Source organism: Bos indicus, chromosome 15 (assembly GCF_029378745.1).
Source record: "Bos indicus isolate NIAB-ARS_2022 breed Sahiwal x Tharparkar chromosome 15, NIAB-ARS_B.indTharparkar_mat_pri_1.0, whole genome shotgun sequence".
NCBI lineage: Eukaryota > Metazoa > Chordata > Mammalia > Artiodactyla > Bovidae > Bos > Bos indicus.
In genome coordinates, this window is record NC_091774.1 from 38,188,708 (window position 1) to 38,204,420 (window position 15,713).

At 42.7% G+C, this 15,713-nt stretch overlaps 1 protein-coding gene across 2 annotated transcripts; it reads right to left on the minus strand.

Annotated features, from left to right (window-relative positions):
- Window positions 1-6,380: 6,380 nt before the first annotated feature.
- LOC109569292 (calcitonin receptor-stimulating peptide 1) lies at window positions 6,381-9,800 on the minus strand. 2 transcript variants are annotated; one of them, XM_019974631.2, is made up of 5 exons: window positions 9,583-9,800; window positions 8,451-8,545; window positions 7,574-7,711; window positions 7,104-7,313; window positions 6,381-6,539 (listed from the first exon to the last, which is right to left on the minus strand). In XM_019974631.2, exons 2-5 carry the CDS (start codon window positions 8,534-8,536, stop codon window positions 6,524-6,526), a joined length of 450 nt encoding a protein of 149 aa, XP_019830190.1. In that variant the 5' UTR covers window positions 8,537-8,545; window positions 9,583-9,800; the 3' UTR covers window positions 6,381-6,523. The 2 variants fall into 2 exon arrangements, with proteins under 2 accessions (XP_019830190.1, XP_019830191.1); XM_019974632.2 differs by having other exon boundaries at window positions 7,104-7,282; window positions 9,583-9,761.
- Between the last annotated feature and the right edge of the window lie 5,913 nt (window positions 9,801-15,713).

A 15,713-nucleotide genomic window follows, 5' to 3' on the forward strand; every position in this document is an offset into this window, starting at 1 on the left:
CAAAGAAAAGAAAATCCAATAACTTAAGTTCTTAGGTTGGTATTATGCACTGTTTCACCTCATCTGAACTGTTTCTGTTGTGTTTTATTTTGCCAGTGGATGCAGTAGAGACATCTGGAGAAGGAAATGGCAACCCACTCCAGTAGTCTTGCCTGGAGAATCCCATGGACAGAGGAGCCTGGTGGGCTGTTGTCTATGGGGTCGCACAAAGTTGGACACAACTGAAGCGACTTAGCAGCAGTAGCAGCAGCAGCAGCAGCAGCAGCAGTAGAGACAAGGGAAAGAGTGCTGGGATCCAGGAAATAAGGTTCTAATTCCTACCCCTAATTCTAAATGACGTGACTTTGAGAAAATCATTTGGACTTCTACTTCCACATTTGTCAAACAGATCTCTTGAGTTGGGAGATTTTGGAGTGTCTTTCTAAATCTGACATTCTACAAATACACTGTAAATGTCATGCTGTCTTTACAGTATCTTTATTTAACAGCAAGATACTCACTATTTGACCTCCTCTTCACTTGCCCTGAAGGCACCATTGTCTTCTGAAAGAACTGCTGAAGGGGTCAACATGAAGGAGTAAGGAAAATCACTCTAAGTGATTTCTGCAATCAGAAAAGGCTGCTCCTACCACCAGCTACTCAAATGAGGAGGGAAGGATTTTCAAAATAGATAGGAGGAAGGAAGGACAGATACCTTGCCCTTATATCCCTGACAGTAAAGTATGTAACAGTGACAGCAGAGAGAGAGCTTGCCACCTGGACTGGCAGCACCAGATCTTTCTCTACTTATTAAAAATGGGTCTACAGCTGACTCCAGGTCCTTGCCTAAAAGCCACGCTTTCTGCAGGTTGTCAGCAGAAGCTTTGTAATATGGCTGCTTGGTGAGTTCACCTAGAACCTAAAGCATATATCTAATTGAGAATTAAAAAGAAGGGGGAGATGAATAAAGACCAATCTCCTAAGAATGATTCTGGTTTCCTAGGAAGGTAAGACTCACACAAATGAAATAATTTACCAATAGGGACCTACTGTATAGCACAAAAAGTTATACTAAATATTTTGCAATTACCTATAAGAGAAAAGCCTTCCCAAAAAAATAGATTCAGTTCAGTTCGGTTCAATCGCTCAGTCGTGTCCGACTCTTTGCAACCTCATGAATCGCAGCACGCCAGGCTTCCCTGTCCATCACCAACTCCTGGAGTTTACTCAAACTCATGTCCAGCAAGTCAGTGATGCCATCCAGCCATCTCATCCTCTGTCATCCCCTTCTCCTCCCACCCCCAATCCCTCCCAGCATCAGAGTCTTTTCCAATGAGTCAACTCTTCGCATGAGGTGGCCAAAGTACTGGAGTTTCAGCTTTAGCATCAGTCCTTCCAATGAACACCCAGGACTGATCTCCTTTAGAATAGACTGGTTGGATCTCCTTGCAGTCCAAGGGACTCTCAAGAGTCTTCTCCAACACCACAGTTCAAAAGCATCAATTCTTCGGTGCTCAGCTTTCTTTACAGTCCAATTTTCACATCCATACATGACCACTGGAAAAACCATAGCCTTGACTAGATGGACCTTTGTTGGCAAAGTAATGTCTCTGTTTTTTAATATGCTGTCTAGGTTGGTCATAAGTTTCCTTCCAAGCAGTAAGCGTCTTTTAATTTCATGGCTGCAGTCACCATCTGTAGTGATTTTGGAGCCCCCAAAAATAAAGTCTGACACTGTTTCCACTGTTTCCCCATCTATTTGCCATGAAGTGATGGGACCAGATGCCATAGATACATACAAAATAGATACATATGTATAATTGAATCACTTTGCTGTATACCTGAAAGTAACACAGCATTGTAAATCACCTATACTTCAATTTAAAAATAAATAAAAATCAAGAACAATAAAAGAGAATAAGCGCTATTTTCCTATTACTGTCATGGCAAATTATTACTACTTTAATGACATTAAACAATACAAGTTTATTAACTTACACTTCTGTGGCTATAAGTCCCATGTCTAACAGGGCTCTCAGTGTACTAAAATCTTGGCAGGTTTGGGTCCTTTCTGGAGGTTCTAGAGGAGAATCCATTTCCTTTCTATTTCCTGTTTCTAGTGGCCAGCACATTCCTTGGTTCAAGGGCCCCTTCCTCCATTTTCAGTATTGGCGAGTTGAGTCCTCCTTTCGCCTCACCCCAGCCTCCTCTTCTGCCTCCCTCTTCTACCTGGAAGAAGCCTTGTGATTTTATTGGATTCACCTGTATAAATCCAGGATACTCTCCCCATCTCAAAGTCCTCAGCTTAATCACGTCTTCAAAGTCTCTTTTGCCATGCAAAGTAACATATTTGCATTTCCAAGGATTAGGGTGTGGACTTCTTGGGGTGGAGGAGTTCTTACTCTACCTACCACAATAAGTAAATGCCTGGCTGATTGGCAGGGACAGTAAGTGCTGGGGCTTTGAGAGAGAGCCTGTTGTGGGCTGGAGCACTGAGGAAGTCTCCCAGGGCAGGTGGGCCAGAGCCAGCAAGTGGCTAGAGGGGAAGTAACAGAGTGTCTAAAAAGACAGTGCACCTGATCGGTGTGGGGCGGGGGGTTGAGGAGATCACTCTTTATATCAGGGGCCATCCTCTGTGCCTCTTCTGCTGGGAATGGCACCCACCCTGAATTTACTGCCCGTATGTCTGACTGTGTTCACTCCCTGGCAGTTGTGTCTGGGAATCATGAAATCTCAAATATGAGATGTTCCTCCTCTAGCAACTTCCAGTTTGTGTTCTTCAATGTTCCTGTTCATATGAGCTCCAGAGAAAGGGAAGTTATTGAGTGAACTGGTGAAACTCCAGGAGAGATGGGAAACGGACTGCTTTCCATCACATAACTCCAGGCCTTGACAGGTTATTGTTGTTGTTCTTTAGTCACTAAATCGTGTCCAACTCTTGGTAACGCTATGGACTGTAGCCCTCCAGGTTCTTCTGGGCATGAGATTTCCCAGCAAGAATACTGGAATGGGTTGCCACTTCCTTTTGCAGGACATCTTCCCAACCCAGGGATCATCTCCTGCATTGGCAGGCAGATTCTTTACCACTGAGCCACCTGGGAAGCCCCTGATGAGTTATTAAGATGCAGTTAAATCCTGAAGTTGGTGCTTGAATGTTGTGTGCATGCCTTAGATTCCTTGGCCAAAAACTAAGGAAGGCTTTTAATTAAGTGAAGATTGGATTAAAACCCACCTGAAAAAAGCCCCTTCATTTTTTTAAACCTTAGCAGCAGTATTTAATGATGCATGCAGGTTGGGCAGGCAAAAGGGCATTGTTAACACACGGAAGGTGCACCCGATCCAGGGACTTTTTACCACCTGGGCTTGGAGAAACTTTCTAATGTTGTCTCTGATCCCAAAACATTTTGACCATTATTTAGGCATCAGACTTATGGAGCTTTAATATAGGGTTCCCTGGTGCCATTAGAGCCTAGAACCAAGGATACAACCTTAGCGGATTTTAGGCTAGACAAGAAATGAGAAAGGTATTGTATCCATGGGGTTTTCTTGGCTTCTTGGAAAATGAGAAAGCTTCACTTACTTTCCTGTAGCATGGAGGTGACTTGCCCTCAGGGGCTCCTTTTAATCCTTTTTAATCTCTTAATCATTTATGGGAAAGGATCAAATAACAAACCTAATTGAAAATGTTAGTAAATTTCAGAAGTCAAAAATTAATAAATTCTATCAATACTTTCTCAAACCTCAGTGTAAAACCTGGAACTAAATAAGTGAAGTATAGTTTTGAATGCTAATTTAAAATTTAAAGTACTCTTCTATGTTACTTTTCAAAGTGAAAATCAAAACAAAAATTATAGACCATTTTAAATATGAGATCTTTACATCTCATAAACAGGGCAATAGTTAAAGATGAACTCAGAGAACAAATCAGAGCATTATAATTCACTTAAAAGCTCAACAAATATCAGGACTTCCCTGATGGCTCAGTTAGTAAAGAATCTGCTTGCAATGCAGGAGACCCCGGTCCAATTTCTGGGTCGGGAAGATCTACTGGAGAAAGGGATAGGCTACCCACTCCAGTATTCTCAGGCTTCCTTCATGGCTCAGCTGGTGAAGAATCCGCCTGCAACATAGGAGACCTGGGTTCAATGCCTGGGATTGGGAAGATCCCATGGAGAAGGGAAAGACGACCACTCCAGTATCCTGGCCTGGAGAATTCCATGGACTGTATAGTCCATGGGGTGGCAAGGAATTGGACACGACTGAGAGATTTTCACTTCACTTTCAACCAATATTTATTGAGGGCTTATAATGTTCTACAGAATTTTCTAAGCTCCAAGGATACATGTAACTTTCCTCAGAGTGTTACATGCTGTGGGATGACATAAACAAAAACAGAAAAATAATAAATATATCGTAGCTACTGGTAAGTTCTATGAATTAAAAAAATTAAGTTGAATAATCAGGTGACAGAGAATAATCTGAGGAAGGAGTGTAATTTTGTGTATGGTGGGTTCTCTGAGATAATAATAATAATAAAGTCTTCTCTGAGATAATTCATCAGAGTTCTAAAGGAAGAGAGGGAATCAAGCATGCAGACTTTTGGGGAACAATATTTGAAGCAAAAAATCAAAATAAATAAGTGCAAAAACCCTGAGAAAGTTGGGAGTAAAACAAGCAATGGGTTAGTTTACAAGGGCAGAGGCATGATAAGGGTCAGATCCTGAGCACCTCAGACTGAAAGGGAACCAGAGAGCTGACAACAAGCGCAAAAGACAAGAGGATTTGACTTTTCATTTAACAAATATTTACTGAATGCTGCCTCGTGCCAGGCATTTCAGCAATTAATGAAATAGCCATATTCCTATATAGGTGGAACTTAAATTGTTTACAAAGGATGGAATATACATAATAAGTTAGCTAAATAAAATACATGTTATGATGTTAGGTAATAAGTAGTAAAGAAGTAAAAAGAAAGAGGCAAAGAGTGTTAGGGTGGGCAGGTGAGGGACAATATCAGAAAAGATAGCCAGGATAGGTGATATTTGAATAAATATCCAGAGGAGTTAGGGCCACAGGTTAAGAGCATTCTGCAGAGAGGTACCAGCAGGTGCAAATACTTGAGGGGATTGTTGTTGATGGATATAAAATGAGGCATCATAAGAAGGCTAGTGCGAGGGAGAAGTAGGATGTGAGACCAGGTGGTAGTGAGACTATTGGTGAGGGGAGAGGAAGGGCAGATGAACTTGAGCCTTGTAAGCCATTGCGATGTCCCAGGTCTCTTCTCTGTGAGATGGGGACTCAATGGAGTATTCTGTACCAAAGGGAGACATGGTCTGATCTACCTTTGCAGCTAACACTGGGCTACTGTGCTGAGTACAGACTGAATGGGAGCAAGAGTCATAATTCTGTGTGCTTCTGAAGAAATAATAGTCAATTGAGTAAGAGGGGATGATTTTTCCAACCAAACAATCCCACTTAACCGACTGCCCACCGGTAGAATTGGCTTCCCTGGTAACCTTGAATGTTATAGTCAACAGCTTGTCACCAGCATTTCCAACAGATACTAGGGATGTTAATGCTGAAAATTTCTATATAGAATAAGCCTTTACCTCCTATGACATCCCATATTCCTTCCAATACTAAGTATCTCCGATTCTAGAGCATGTATCACCTAAATCTCCCCCCGTCCCCCATTAGAATATGAGCTCTGTGAATGCAAGGGTCTTCTCTGCATCTCCGAGTAAAAAGTTGGATTAGATGGTATCTGATGGTCTTTCCAGGTCTGCCAGTCTGTGATCCCCTTGTAAACTGTGAGCCCTTATTCTTAAGGGCTTTGCAGGCTATGAAGTGAATGAAGGGGTGCTGTTGGGAGGGAAGACAGGGATGAGTAAGGACAAACCTGAGTCAAGGAGAAGAGAACAGGTAACTCCTAGGGCAGGGGACTAGGGCACTCTCTGAAAATAAATGTGAATATCTTCTTGAGATGCAGAGTATTCTAATTCTAATAAGGGTGTGTCACTAGACACTGAGCGTACCCCAAGCATGGGATCATTGCTTCATTTGAGCCAGCCTGGTCACAAACTGTTCACAGGTCTCTGAGGTTCTCATGGGAAAAACAGCATCACTCCTTTTAAGTGTATTGAAAATATATTTTTTATCTTGATGAAGTGTACAAATGAGAACATTTCTTTAAACAAAGAGACCCACTGAGGCTCAGCATTACTATGTACCCCCAGACACCCAGAAGGCAGTGACCTCATATGCCCCTGAGGTTTAGCAGAACAGCTGACAGGTTGGCTGACAGGGCCCAGCTTTGCTACCAGATAAGCCAATGAGATATGTGTCATACTTATTGAATACAGAATCAAATATATTGATATAAAAAAAAGATGCACACTAGATAACTTTAATTATTTTATTCTGCATTTAGTTTATTTCAGGGAAAAGAAGAATGTTTTCAATATCGAGAAGCATGCATACATGGGTATCTTCCATGCTATTTTCTTTTTTTGTAAGGTGCCTTCATGCAAACTAAAAGTAGAGTTCAGCTTCCTGGTGACCTAGGAGGGGGGAAAATGTAACAAATATTACTTATTAGTTAAGAGGCTCCTGTCATGTATTATCACAATTATTTTTTTATATTGATGATACTGTTGTTGCATTCAAGTTAGATGAAAGCTGAGGCTCAGAGTGGGTCAGGACCATAATCATATGGTTAGTAGGGGACAGACAGACAGACTTGAACCCAAGTCTATACTCTGAATTCAGATGTACGTGACATAGTAGGGCATACTCTAAAAGGAAAGAATAATTGCCTTTCAAACTCAAATGCTAGAATAGTCACAGTTATAATCCAGAGACCCATGTTTTAAATAAACACAATTGATATTTCCTGGCAGAGGATCTCAGTGTCACAAGAAGAGACTGAAAAAATAGAGAAAAATGAACCCAAGTTTTAGGGTTTTCAGCTATTGGGACTCTATGTTCTTTCTCCAGACACTGGTGTGGGCTCCTTCCCCTGTGGATTTTTCACCCATGGGAACCCATGAAGGGTTAGAGTGTGGACTGTACCCTGAAGTACCCAGTCGGTTATCCTCCCATCTAGTAGTACAAAGAGCAGTCACCTTATTCCCAGCGTCATTTCACTGTTTAAAACCAGGAGTTCCTGCGGGGCCCATTGAAGATCTTGAAACCCATCTTGGTCGGCAGCAAGTTGCTCCTCACCATACTCCCAGATCTGCTCAGCCAGCCTGCCAGGCGATGGGTCATGCAGGTGGCAGTGTTGCAGGCTCTCTTCTGGATGCTGATTTGCAGCATAGAGGAAAAGAAAAGGGCTATTAATGAAAGTGGGTGCTGCCCCTCAGAATCATCATGGAAAATTACTGCTCTGAGAGGCACCAATAAACCTTAAGTATTTCTGCTAGAAATGGTCATGACAGCAGAATACCACAGGCCGTTAGAGAAAGGGCCACAATCACTTCCCATAGACATTTTTAGGGGTGTCAGAAAACCCAAAGGTGGCTCCAGGATATGCCTTTCTGGGCAGGACAGGAGGCAGAGGATGCCCTGTGCTGGGTGGGGCAGGGCGTCTCACCGGGAGCCCTCGGTCTTCTGAGCCTTCTCCGACTCCCGGGCCCTCATCTGCTCGTAGTCATTCACCATCGCAGCCAGTAGGAGGCGCGATTCCTCCTCATCCAGGGTAGCAGGATCAAAACGCCCATCAAAGACAGACCTAGGGAGGAGAAGCAAGCTCAACACCAGCTCTGAGCCTCGCCGCCCGATACCCCCACGTCCAGGATAAGCAGCTAGGTCTCCTGGTTTCTGCGACTTCCCCTGAGGATGTGACTGCCCCATCTATCAATGGAGAGGGCAAGAGGCCAGTAATCCATCCAAAACTGCGGCTTCTCCAGAATTTAGGCTCTGGTGTCACCTCAAAGAAGTGGTTTGCTCCAAACCTCTAGTGGATTATCTAGGCTTGGGAAAACTGATGGTTAGATTTTCAGGAATTTTATGAACTTAGTGTTAAATACAGCCATTATTAAAAATTAAATGATAATGATAGTTTAAATCTGAAAATGGTTTCAGTTTAGTGTATTCTAAATGAAGACGAGAAATTAGATGTATAGGTCCCATACATCTAAATAACAAATTTGTTGGCAAAATAATTAGCAGATTAGGATGCGATCCATTTCTCAAATTATGGTTAAATTAATAAATAGACTTCCTAAAGATACAAATATTTGATAAGAAGAAATAAGTTATATGAAGTTTACAATAACAGTGTAACGTATATGTCATGTCTATTTGTAACTGCGTGCTACATATCTTTGCCTCATAAAAATGATAAATTTATATATAGTTTACATTCATACATTACCAACCCCTCCGTGAAAGCCAGATACAGCATGGGAACACAGAATTTTATGAACCAGGGGCCAGGGGGGGTGAGAATCCTAGCAGGGCTGTCTTACCTGAATGGTGCTGCATGAAACATGCCTGCCTGGTACAAGACCAGGATGCTGAGGACCAAGAATGGGGGGAACTTCCAGAAGCCCATGACACCTCTCTGTAAAGGAAGAATAATGTCAGCACCTGTGGCAGGTCCAAATTCCCTGAGCCCACAGATCTGGGCTCTGCTCCTGCCTGTGCCTCTAATTCCCTTGCATCCTGGCTTCAGGCGGGTCATTTCACTCCCCTTCACCTCCTTGGCGAAGTGGACTGCTGGATGATCCAGTAAGCCTGTAGGATGCGTGGTTTAGAAAAAGAAACCTTCCAGGAGAACTGGGTGAGGAAATCTCTGACCATAGCCCCCTCCCCAGCACCCCACACACTCTCACATACAACCTGTTGGCCAGGACTCCTGGAAGACAGACTGGGTCTGTCTGTACCTGTCACCACACCTTTTCCCCTTGTACAACTCAAAGCTGTCATCCCAGTGCTGGGTTTTCCCTCATACCTGATTGGGGGAGGGGGTTAGAGATGATTTATCACTGAAGTTGGAATCCTTGAGAAATTAAAGAACCAAATTCTACCGGTCAGTCACTCCATACTTTGCAAAGAGGACCCTGTAAGAAGCAAGCTGGGAGAGCCTCAAATTGGGACCCAGGACAAAAACTGGGGGAAAAGTTCCCAGAACCCACAACAGGGGGTTTCATTTAATGACTGTCTGCCCTTCAGTCATTGTGCCTATTTCCCACCTGCCTGCACTGTCCTGGGTTCCAAACACATTTCCCCCGGTCCCCTAGGCATGAGATGTGACCTGTGACAGCAACTGGCCGCACAAAGCTATTCCTGCATCAGGATCAGCCTGCTGTACCCGGAAGCTCCAGCATCCCAAACTGACCTAAGCACATGAGCTGCGGGAAAGAGACTGGAGCCCGCCTGGGCACAAGAAGAGTGAAGAGAGTTTGCAAACTGAGACCATCCAGTGTTACCTGTGGAAGGAGCCTTGCAGAGTAACTCAGATTGTGTGAAGACACCAGGACAGGAGTGGACAGAGCCATTCAGACGGGAAGAGATCCGCTAAGAAAAAGTACTCGAGAGACAGAGGGAAAGGAGGGGAGAGAAACAGAATCTCAGCTAAGCAGGAATCTCTGGGCTTACCTGACAGCCGGCACCAGGTGGCTGGGAGCAGAGGAAGGAGCAGCAGCAGTAGCTTTGGCAGCAGGCAGTGGCAGTCTGGCAGAAGTGGCAGAGACACTTGAATGCCTCTGAATCCTCCCAGCATGAGCAGCTGCTTTTATTCCCGCTGCTCTGGGTCCAGGGGGGTTCCAGGAGCTCCGGGCAACCAATGAGGGGAAGGATGTGAGCCCCAGAAGGATTGTGTCACCACTTGCGTCCAGAACATGGAGCATCCAGAAGTACCACCCCACTTGTATTTGCATTGAGGTCATTGATGGCGGGGGTGGGAGGGAGGCACAGAGGGGGGTTGGTGAGGACAAATGAAAAACACAGGAAAAGTAAGTTGAAATTTGAGGACAGTTTTACCTGTTTGCTTTCAAGGGTTTTGAACAGGCACGTGTCCCACTCCATCCCCAGCCGCGCTATTCTGTAGAATAGAATCCAGCATTAGAGAGAACCCTGACTCCCCTAGATTTGACCATAGACCCCCGTCCAAGAGCGCTTCAGGGTTAATGCGCAGCAGAGTTGATGATTCTGTGCCCAAGCGGGGAGTCGGATTCAGTCGGCAGGAAGCGCACACAGAAGAGAGGGCGTGTGGAGATAAAAGGATAGAAGTCCAGGAACTTTGTCAGATTTCAACTCTGTTCCAGCTATAAGTTTGCCAGGTGGTAGAACTGTGGGCTAGAAACTAGTAAAGTCTCAACATACTTATCTCTGAAATGGGAATCATATTCCAGTCTTGAAGGAATACTATCATTACTAACCATGTACCCGTTTTCCTCCCAGTTAGGGATCTATAAGAGCTTACCAGGGAAATTCATAGGAGATTCCGTGGGATCACGATACACATTCCCAATCAACACCCTCCGCAGCTACCTGGAGTCATGCTGGGTGGTCCGTCACTGGGTAAGGAGAGGCTGGATGCCCCGCTGAGCATGAGCAGGGAAGTGCAAGGCTTAGATGCCTCCCAGCTTCCAAGCGGACCTCTAGCCCCATGCTTCCTCCCCCACCATTCATCACCTAATGCTCACCCTCCTTTCCCAACCATTTGCCCAGCTGCCCCTTGCTTCCGGCTGCTGTTTGCCAAGATGTTCCAGTGACCCTGCACCCTCATCTACTGCAATTCAGTCCTCTGCTAGAAAGCCCGCCAAGATTGATGGTGCTGAAGAGTCCTGCAGGAGTGTAATCCCATGCTGGCTTCTGTCTACTCTTACACACTCACAAACTCAGTACTGACTCCAAACAGGTGCGCGCTCCCTAACCACAGGCACTCACAAAATGACACTGGTGCACCGGGGCATCCAGGTGATGTTCACAGTCCGGCAGCAAGCGTGCAGCACACAGGAGCAGAATTACGCCCTGCTTCCATGACTCTCTGGAATAAACGTGCTCTGTAAAACCCGATTGCCCAGCACCTCAACCCTCCTACACCCTGCTCAACAGGTTTCTGGATCTCTCTGTTGGAGCGACTTCTCTAAGCCTTCCAGGAAGGTCTGAGGTCCTGACTTGCTGTCCTCAGCAGGTGGAACGCAGAGAAAGACGCTTCTCCCTGTACACAGGATCGCTGGGTCTGAACACACAGCACATGATCCAAGCAGCCTGTAGAGACCCTCCAGCGCCGCAAGCACTGCAGCGGCATTGCAGAGCGTGGCGGGGGGAGGGAGGGGGTGGGGGGACACAGATCCCAGGTAGCTTCTTTTCTCGGGGAGAACTGATACTAGCTGAAATGAGACACGAGTGACCGAGCCACAGGTTCACACCCCAGACCTCAGTGTCAAGCTTCAGTGTTCCATTCGACACGCCTGCCTCGCGGCACATCTCTTCCCCTTCAGGTTGGTGCTCTCAGGGTTCAGGACATCCAACTTCCAAGATGCCCTTATTCCAATTTTCTGCTTCTTAAACTCAGGGGTGGCACTGGTACAAGGGAATAAAGTCTTGGGGCAGGGGAACTGGGTGTCTGAAACTAGCTCTCCTCTGGCAGGATTGCAGCAGTAGGGGCTTAACCAGTCAGAAGCGCGCGAGTGCGATTGGACACAGAGCTGGGAAAGGGAAGATGTGCAAGGGAAGGATTCAGGATGGCGGACCGCGGGCTCCTTCTATCCTGGTGTCTAGAAGCAGAAATCGTGGGCTGACACCCAGACAGGGGGTTGGGGGCTCGGCCCCAAGACCAAATTGACGACCGCGGCAATGCAGATGTTTTGCGGCATTTAAGTGGGCTCTGCCACTTAAGACTGTTGTAGGAAAGGCTTTAAAACTCAGGTGGAAAACAGTTTTGCCAAAATGACTTCCAAGACCCGAGGTTTCTGATCTGAAGTCATTTCTAAGTATGGGTGTTCTTGGATTGCCTTTTCCTATGGAGAGAACCATTGTCTTCACCAGTGCAATGGTGATGCAAAATGGTTAAGAAAGGAGGACTTCAAAAGCCAAATTTATAACGCTGTGACTATGTGGGCTCAGAACTCTACTCCTGGCTTCCACGTGTACTGTCAGTCTTCCAAGCTCACATTCATTCTCCACTCTTGAAATCTTCAAGGTCCGCTCCAAGAGGGTGCTAACACAGCCTCCAGCAAGTCCAGCTTTTCTTGAAAAGTCAGTCTGTCCAGATAGAGAGGGATTAAGATAACTCATCCATCAAGTACTCTGAATTTCTAAGGTGTGCTGATGCTGAGCTGGGGCAAGGTTCAAAAACAAATTGACAAACAAAACCCCAAGTCCTTCCTTTGAAACATAGCAGAGTGTGTTGCACACCAGGTGGCACTCACCCAATGTTTGTTAAATAATGGAAATTAATTTACTGTGGCAGATTTACCAGCCAGTCTCTATGCTATTATAGGACTCTAGTCCCAGTCAGCCGAGAAACCAGACCTACTTAGGTAGCGCAGCTTTCAACCGATTTCAAAATTGTGAGCTCACACATTTCAGAGACATTTTATTTAACATGCAGAATTGGTTTCCCCATCAAAGTTTCCAGTAATGAGACAAGGAAAGGAAGGTTAACCCTAGGGTTTTGTTTTTTTTATTTTTATTTTTTTTTAAGTCTAGAGTCTCTTACTATGAGACATAAAACCATTCTCCTCTGAGCCCATCCCTGTTTTACCAAGTGAACACTTGTTGCAGAGCATGTGCTCTCAAGGTACGGGCTTCTTTACTTGCAGACATGGGCTCAGTAGTTTGGCTGTGGGGACTTAGTTGTTACCACAGTGTGGGATCTTCCCAGACCAGAAAATGAACCGGTGTCCCTTGCATTACAAGGCTGATTCTTAACCACCAGACCATCAGATCAGGAAGCCTCTTGGCTTCTTCTAATAGGCATTCTAACAGGTGTGATGTGATATTCACTGTGGTTTTGATTTGCATTTCTCTGATTAGAATTTCTGAGCACCTTTTCGTGTACTTATTAGGCATGTATATTTCTTCTTTGGAAAAATATCTATTTAGATCTTCTCTCCCCCACCTCTTTTATTTGCTATTGAGTTTGTGAGGCTTTATAGATTTTGGATATTAATCCCTATTCAATATATAATTTACAAATATTTTCTTTCTTTTAGTAGGTTGTCTCTTCATTTTATTCATGATTTCTCTTGCTGTGCAGAAGCTTTTTAGTTTAATGTAGTCCCATTTGTTTAATTTTGCTATTGTGTCCCTTGCCTGGGAATATCTAGAAAGATATTGCTAAGATCAATATCAAGTTTACTGAGTATGTTTTCTTCTAGGAGTTTTATGGTTTCTGGTGGGAATCTTATTCCAGATCTTGGAGGGAAAGCTTTGAGTTTTTCATTTTTGAGTATAGTTAGTATAGTAACACTATACTCAATGTTACTGTTGGGTTTTTCATATATAGTTTTAATTACGTAGAGGCACTTTCCTTCTGTTCCTAGTTGAAAGTTTTTTTATCATGAAAGGGTGTTAAGTTTTCCAGATACATTTTCTGTATCATTGAAGATAAGCATGTGCATTTTATTCCAATCATTCTTTTCCTGTGGAGTAACTAATTCATCAATTTTCATATTTCAAATAATTCTTGCATTCCAGAAATTAGTCTCATTTGGTTATGTTATAGAGTCTTTTTAATGTGCTGCTGAATTCAATTTCTGGTATTTTGTTGAGGATTTCTATATCCATGATCATAAGGGATATTGGACGGTAGGGTTTTTGTTCTGTTTTGTTTTTTTCATTGCAGAATCTGACTTTGGTATCAGGATAATGTTGGCCTTGTAGGATAGATTAGGATGTGGTGCTTTTTCTTTCAGTTTTTGGAAATTTTTGAGTAGCATTGGTATTTGTTTTCTTCAAGTGTTTGTAGTATTCACCAGTGAAGCCATCAGATCCAGAGTTTCTCTTTACTAGAAGATTTTTGTTTACTGATTCAATCTCCTTGCTGGTTATATGTGTATTTGGATTATCTATTCCTTCAAGATTTAGTCTTGGTACATTTTGTGTTTCTAAGAATTTGTCCATTTCATCTAGGTTAGCCAACTTGTTGGTATACAGTTTTTTCACAGTACTCACATTATTTTTTTATTACTATAAAATTGGTGGTAATTAATGTCTGCAGTATTGTTTCTGATTTAGTAATTTAGTCTTCTTTTTTTTCCCCTTAGTCCCTCTAGCTAAAACATTGTTAATTTTGTCAGTGTTTTTGAAGAACCAGTTTTGGATTCACTGGTTTTCTCCACTGTTTATCTTCACTGTTTATCTCCATTTCTTTATCTCTCCTGTAATATAATATTTCATTCCTTCTGATAGTTTTGAGTTCAATTGTTCTTTGTTTCTAGTTTCTTAAGTTGCAAAGGTAGGTTGTTGATTTCAAATCTTTCTTGATTTTTAACATAAGGATTTGAGGCTGTAATTTTCCCCCTTAGCACTACCTTCACAGCATCACATAAGTTTTGGTGTATTGAATTTTCATTTTCATTCATCTGTAAGCATTTTCTGACTTTGCTTATTTCTTTGATCTATTGCTTGTTTCAAAGTGTGGCTTCATTTCTACAAGTTCTGATATTTTTCTGTTACTGATTTCTAACTTTATCCTGTTGTGACTGGTGAAGGTAATTTTTATGATGTCTATCTTTTTAGTCGATTGTGACTTAATTGGTGGCCTAACAAATGGTCTACCCTAGAAAATGTCTAGGTGGGAAGAATGGGAAGAATATATATGCCATTATTCTTTGGCAGAGTGTTCTATAGATGTCTGTTAGATCTAGTTGGTTTATAGTGTTAAGTAATCTATTTTTTTATCTTCTGTTGGGTTGTTTATCCATTATTGGGAGTAGGGTATTGAAGTCTTCAGCTACTATTGAAGAACTATCTATTTCTACCATCAGTTCTGTCAGCTTTTGCTTCATATAGCTTGCATCTGTTAGTACACGTGAAAATTTTTATAGTTAATATATTTTCTTGATGTATTGAGCCTTTTATTACTATAGAATGTCTTTCTTTTTCTCTTGTAACTTTTTTTTGATTTAAGGTCTATTTTATCTGAATATTCAAAGTCAATTCATGCAAAAAACTCTTACCAGTGTGGATATGGAGAGAACATATCACAACATAGTAAAAGCTATTTATGACAAACCCACAGCCAATATAATACTTAATGGTGAAAAGCTGAAAGACTTCTCACTAAAATCTGGAATAAGACAAGGGTTCCCACTCTCACCTTTTCTATTAACATAGTATTGGAAGTCCTAGCCACAATAATCAGACAAGAAAAAGAAATAGATAGTATTCAAATTGGAAGGGAAGAGGCAAAATTGTAATTTATGCAGATGACATGCTAGTATATATATAGAAAGTCCTAAAGAATCTACACAAAAACTATTAGAACTGATAAACTAATTCAGCAAAGTAGCAGGGTATAAGATTAACATACAAAAATTGATTGCATTTCTTTAATAATAAAATATCAAAAAGGGAATGTAAAAAAAAATACCTTTTAGAATCCTCTTGCACTGTTGGTGGAAATATAAATTGATACATCCACTATGGAAGACAGTGTGGAGATTTCTTTTAAAAACTAGGAATAAAACTACCATACAACCCAGCAATGCCACTTTAAGGCATATACCCTGAGGAAACCAAAATTGAAAAAGACACATGTACCACAATGTTCATTG

Bases quoted from the DNA above. Each gene is read 5' to 3' on its own strand.
- LOC109569292 (XM_019974631.2), bottom strand. From the start codon at position 8,536: ATGGGCTTCTGGAAGTTCCCCCCATTCTTGGTCCTCAGCATCCTGGTC. The intron at 7,712-8,450 runs GTAAGACAGCCC...TCTCCTCCCTAG, and splicing joins TTTCATGCAGCACCATTCAG to GTCTGTCTTTGATGGGCGTT. The intron at 7,314-7,573 runs GTGAGACGCCCT...TTTCATTAATAG, and splicing joins CAGAAGACCGAGGGCTCCCG to CCCTTTTCTTTTCCTCTATG.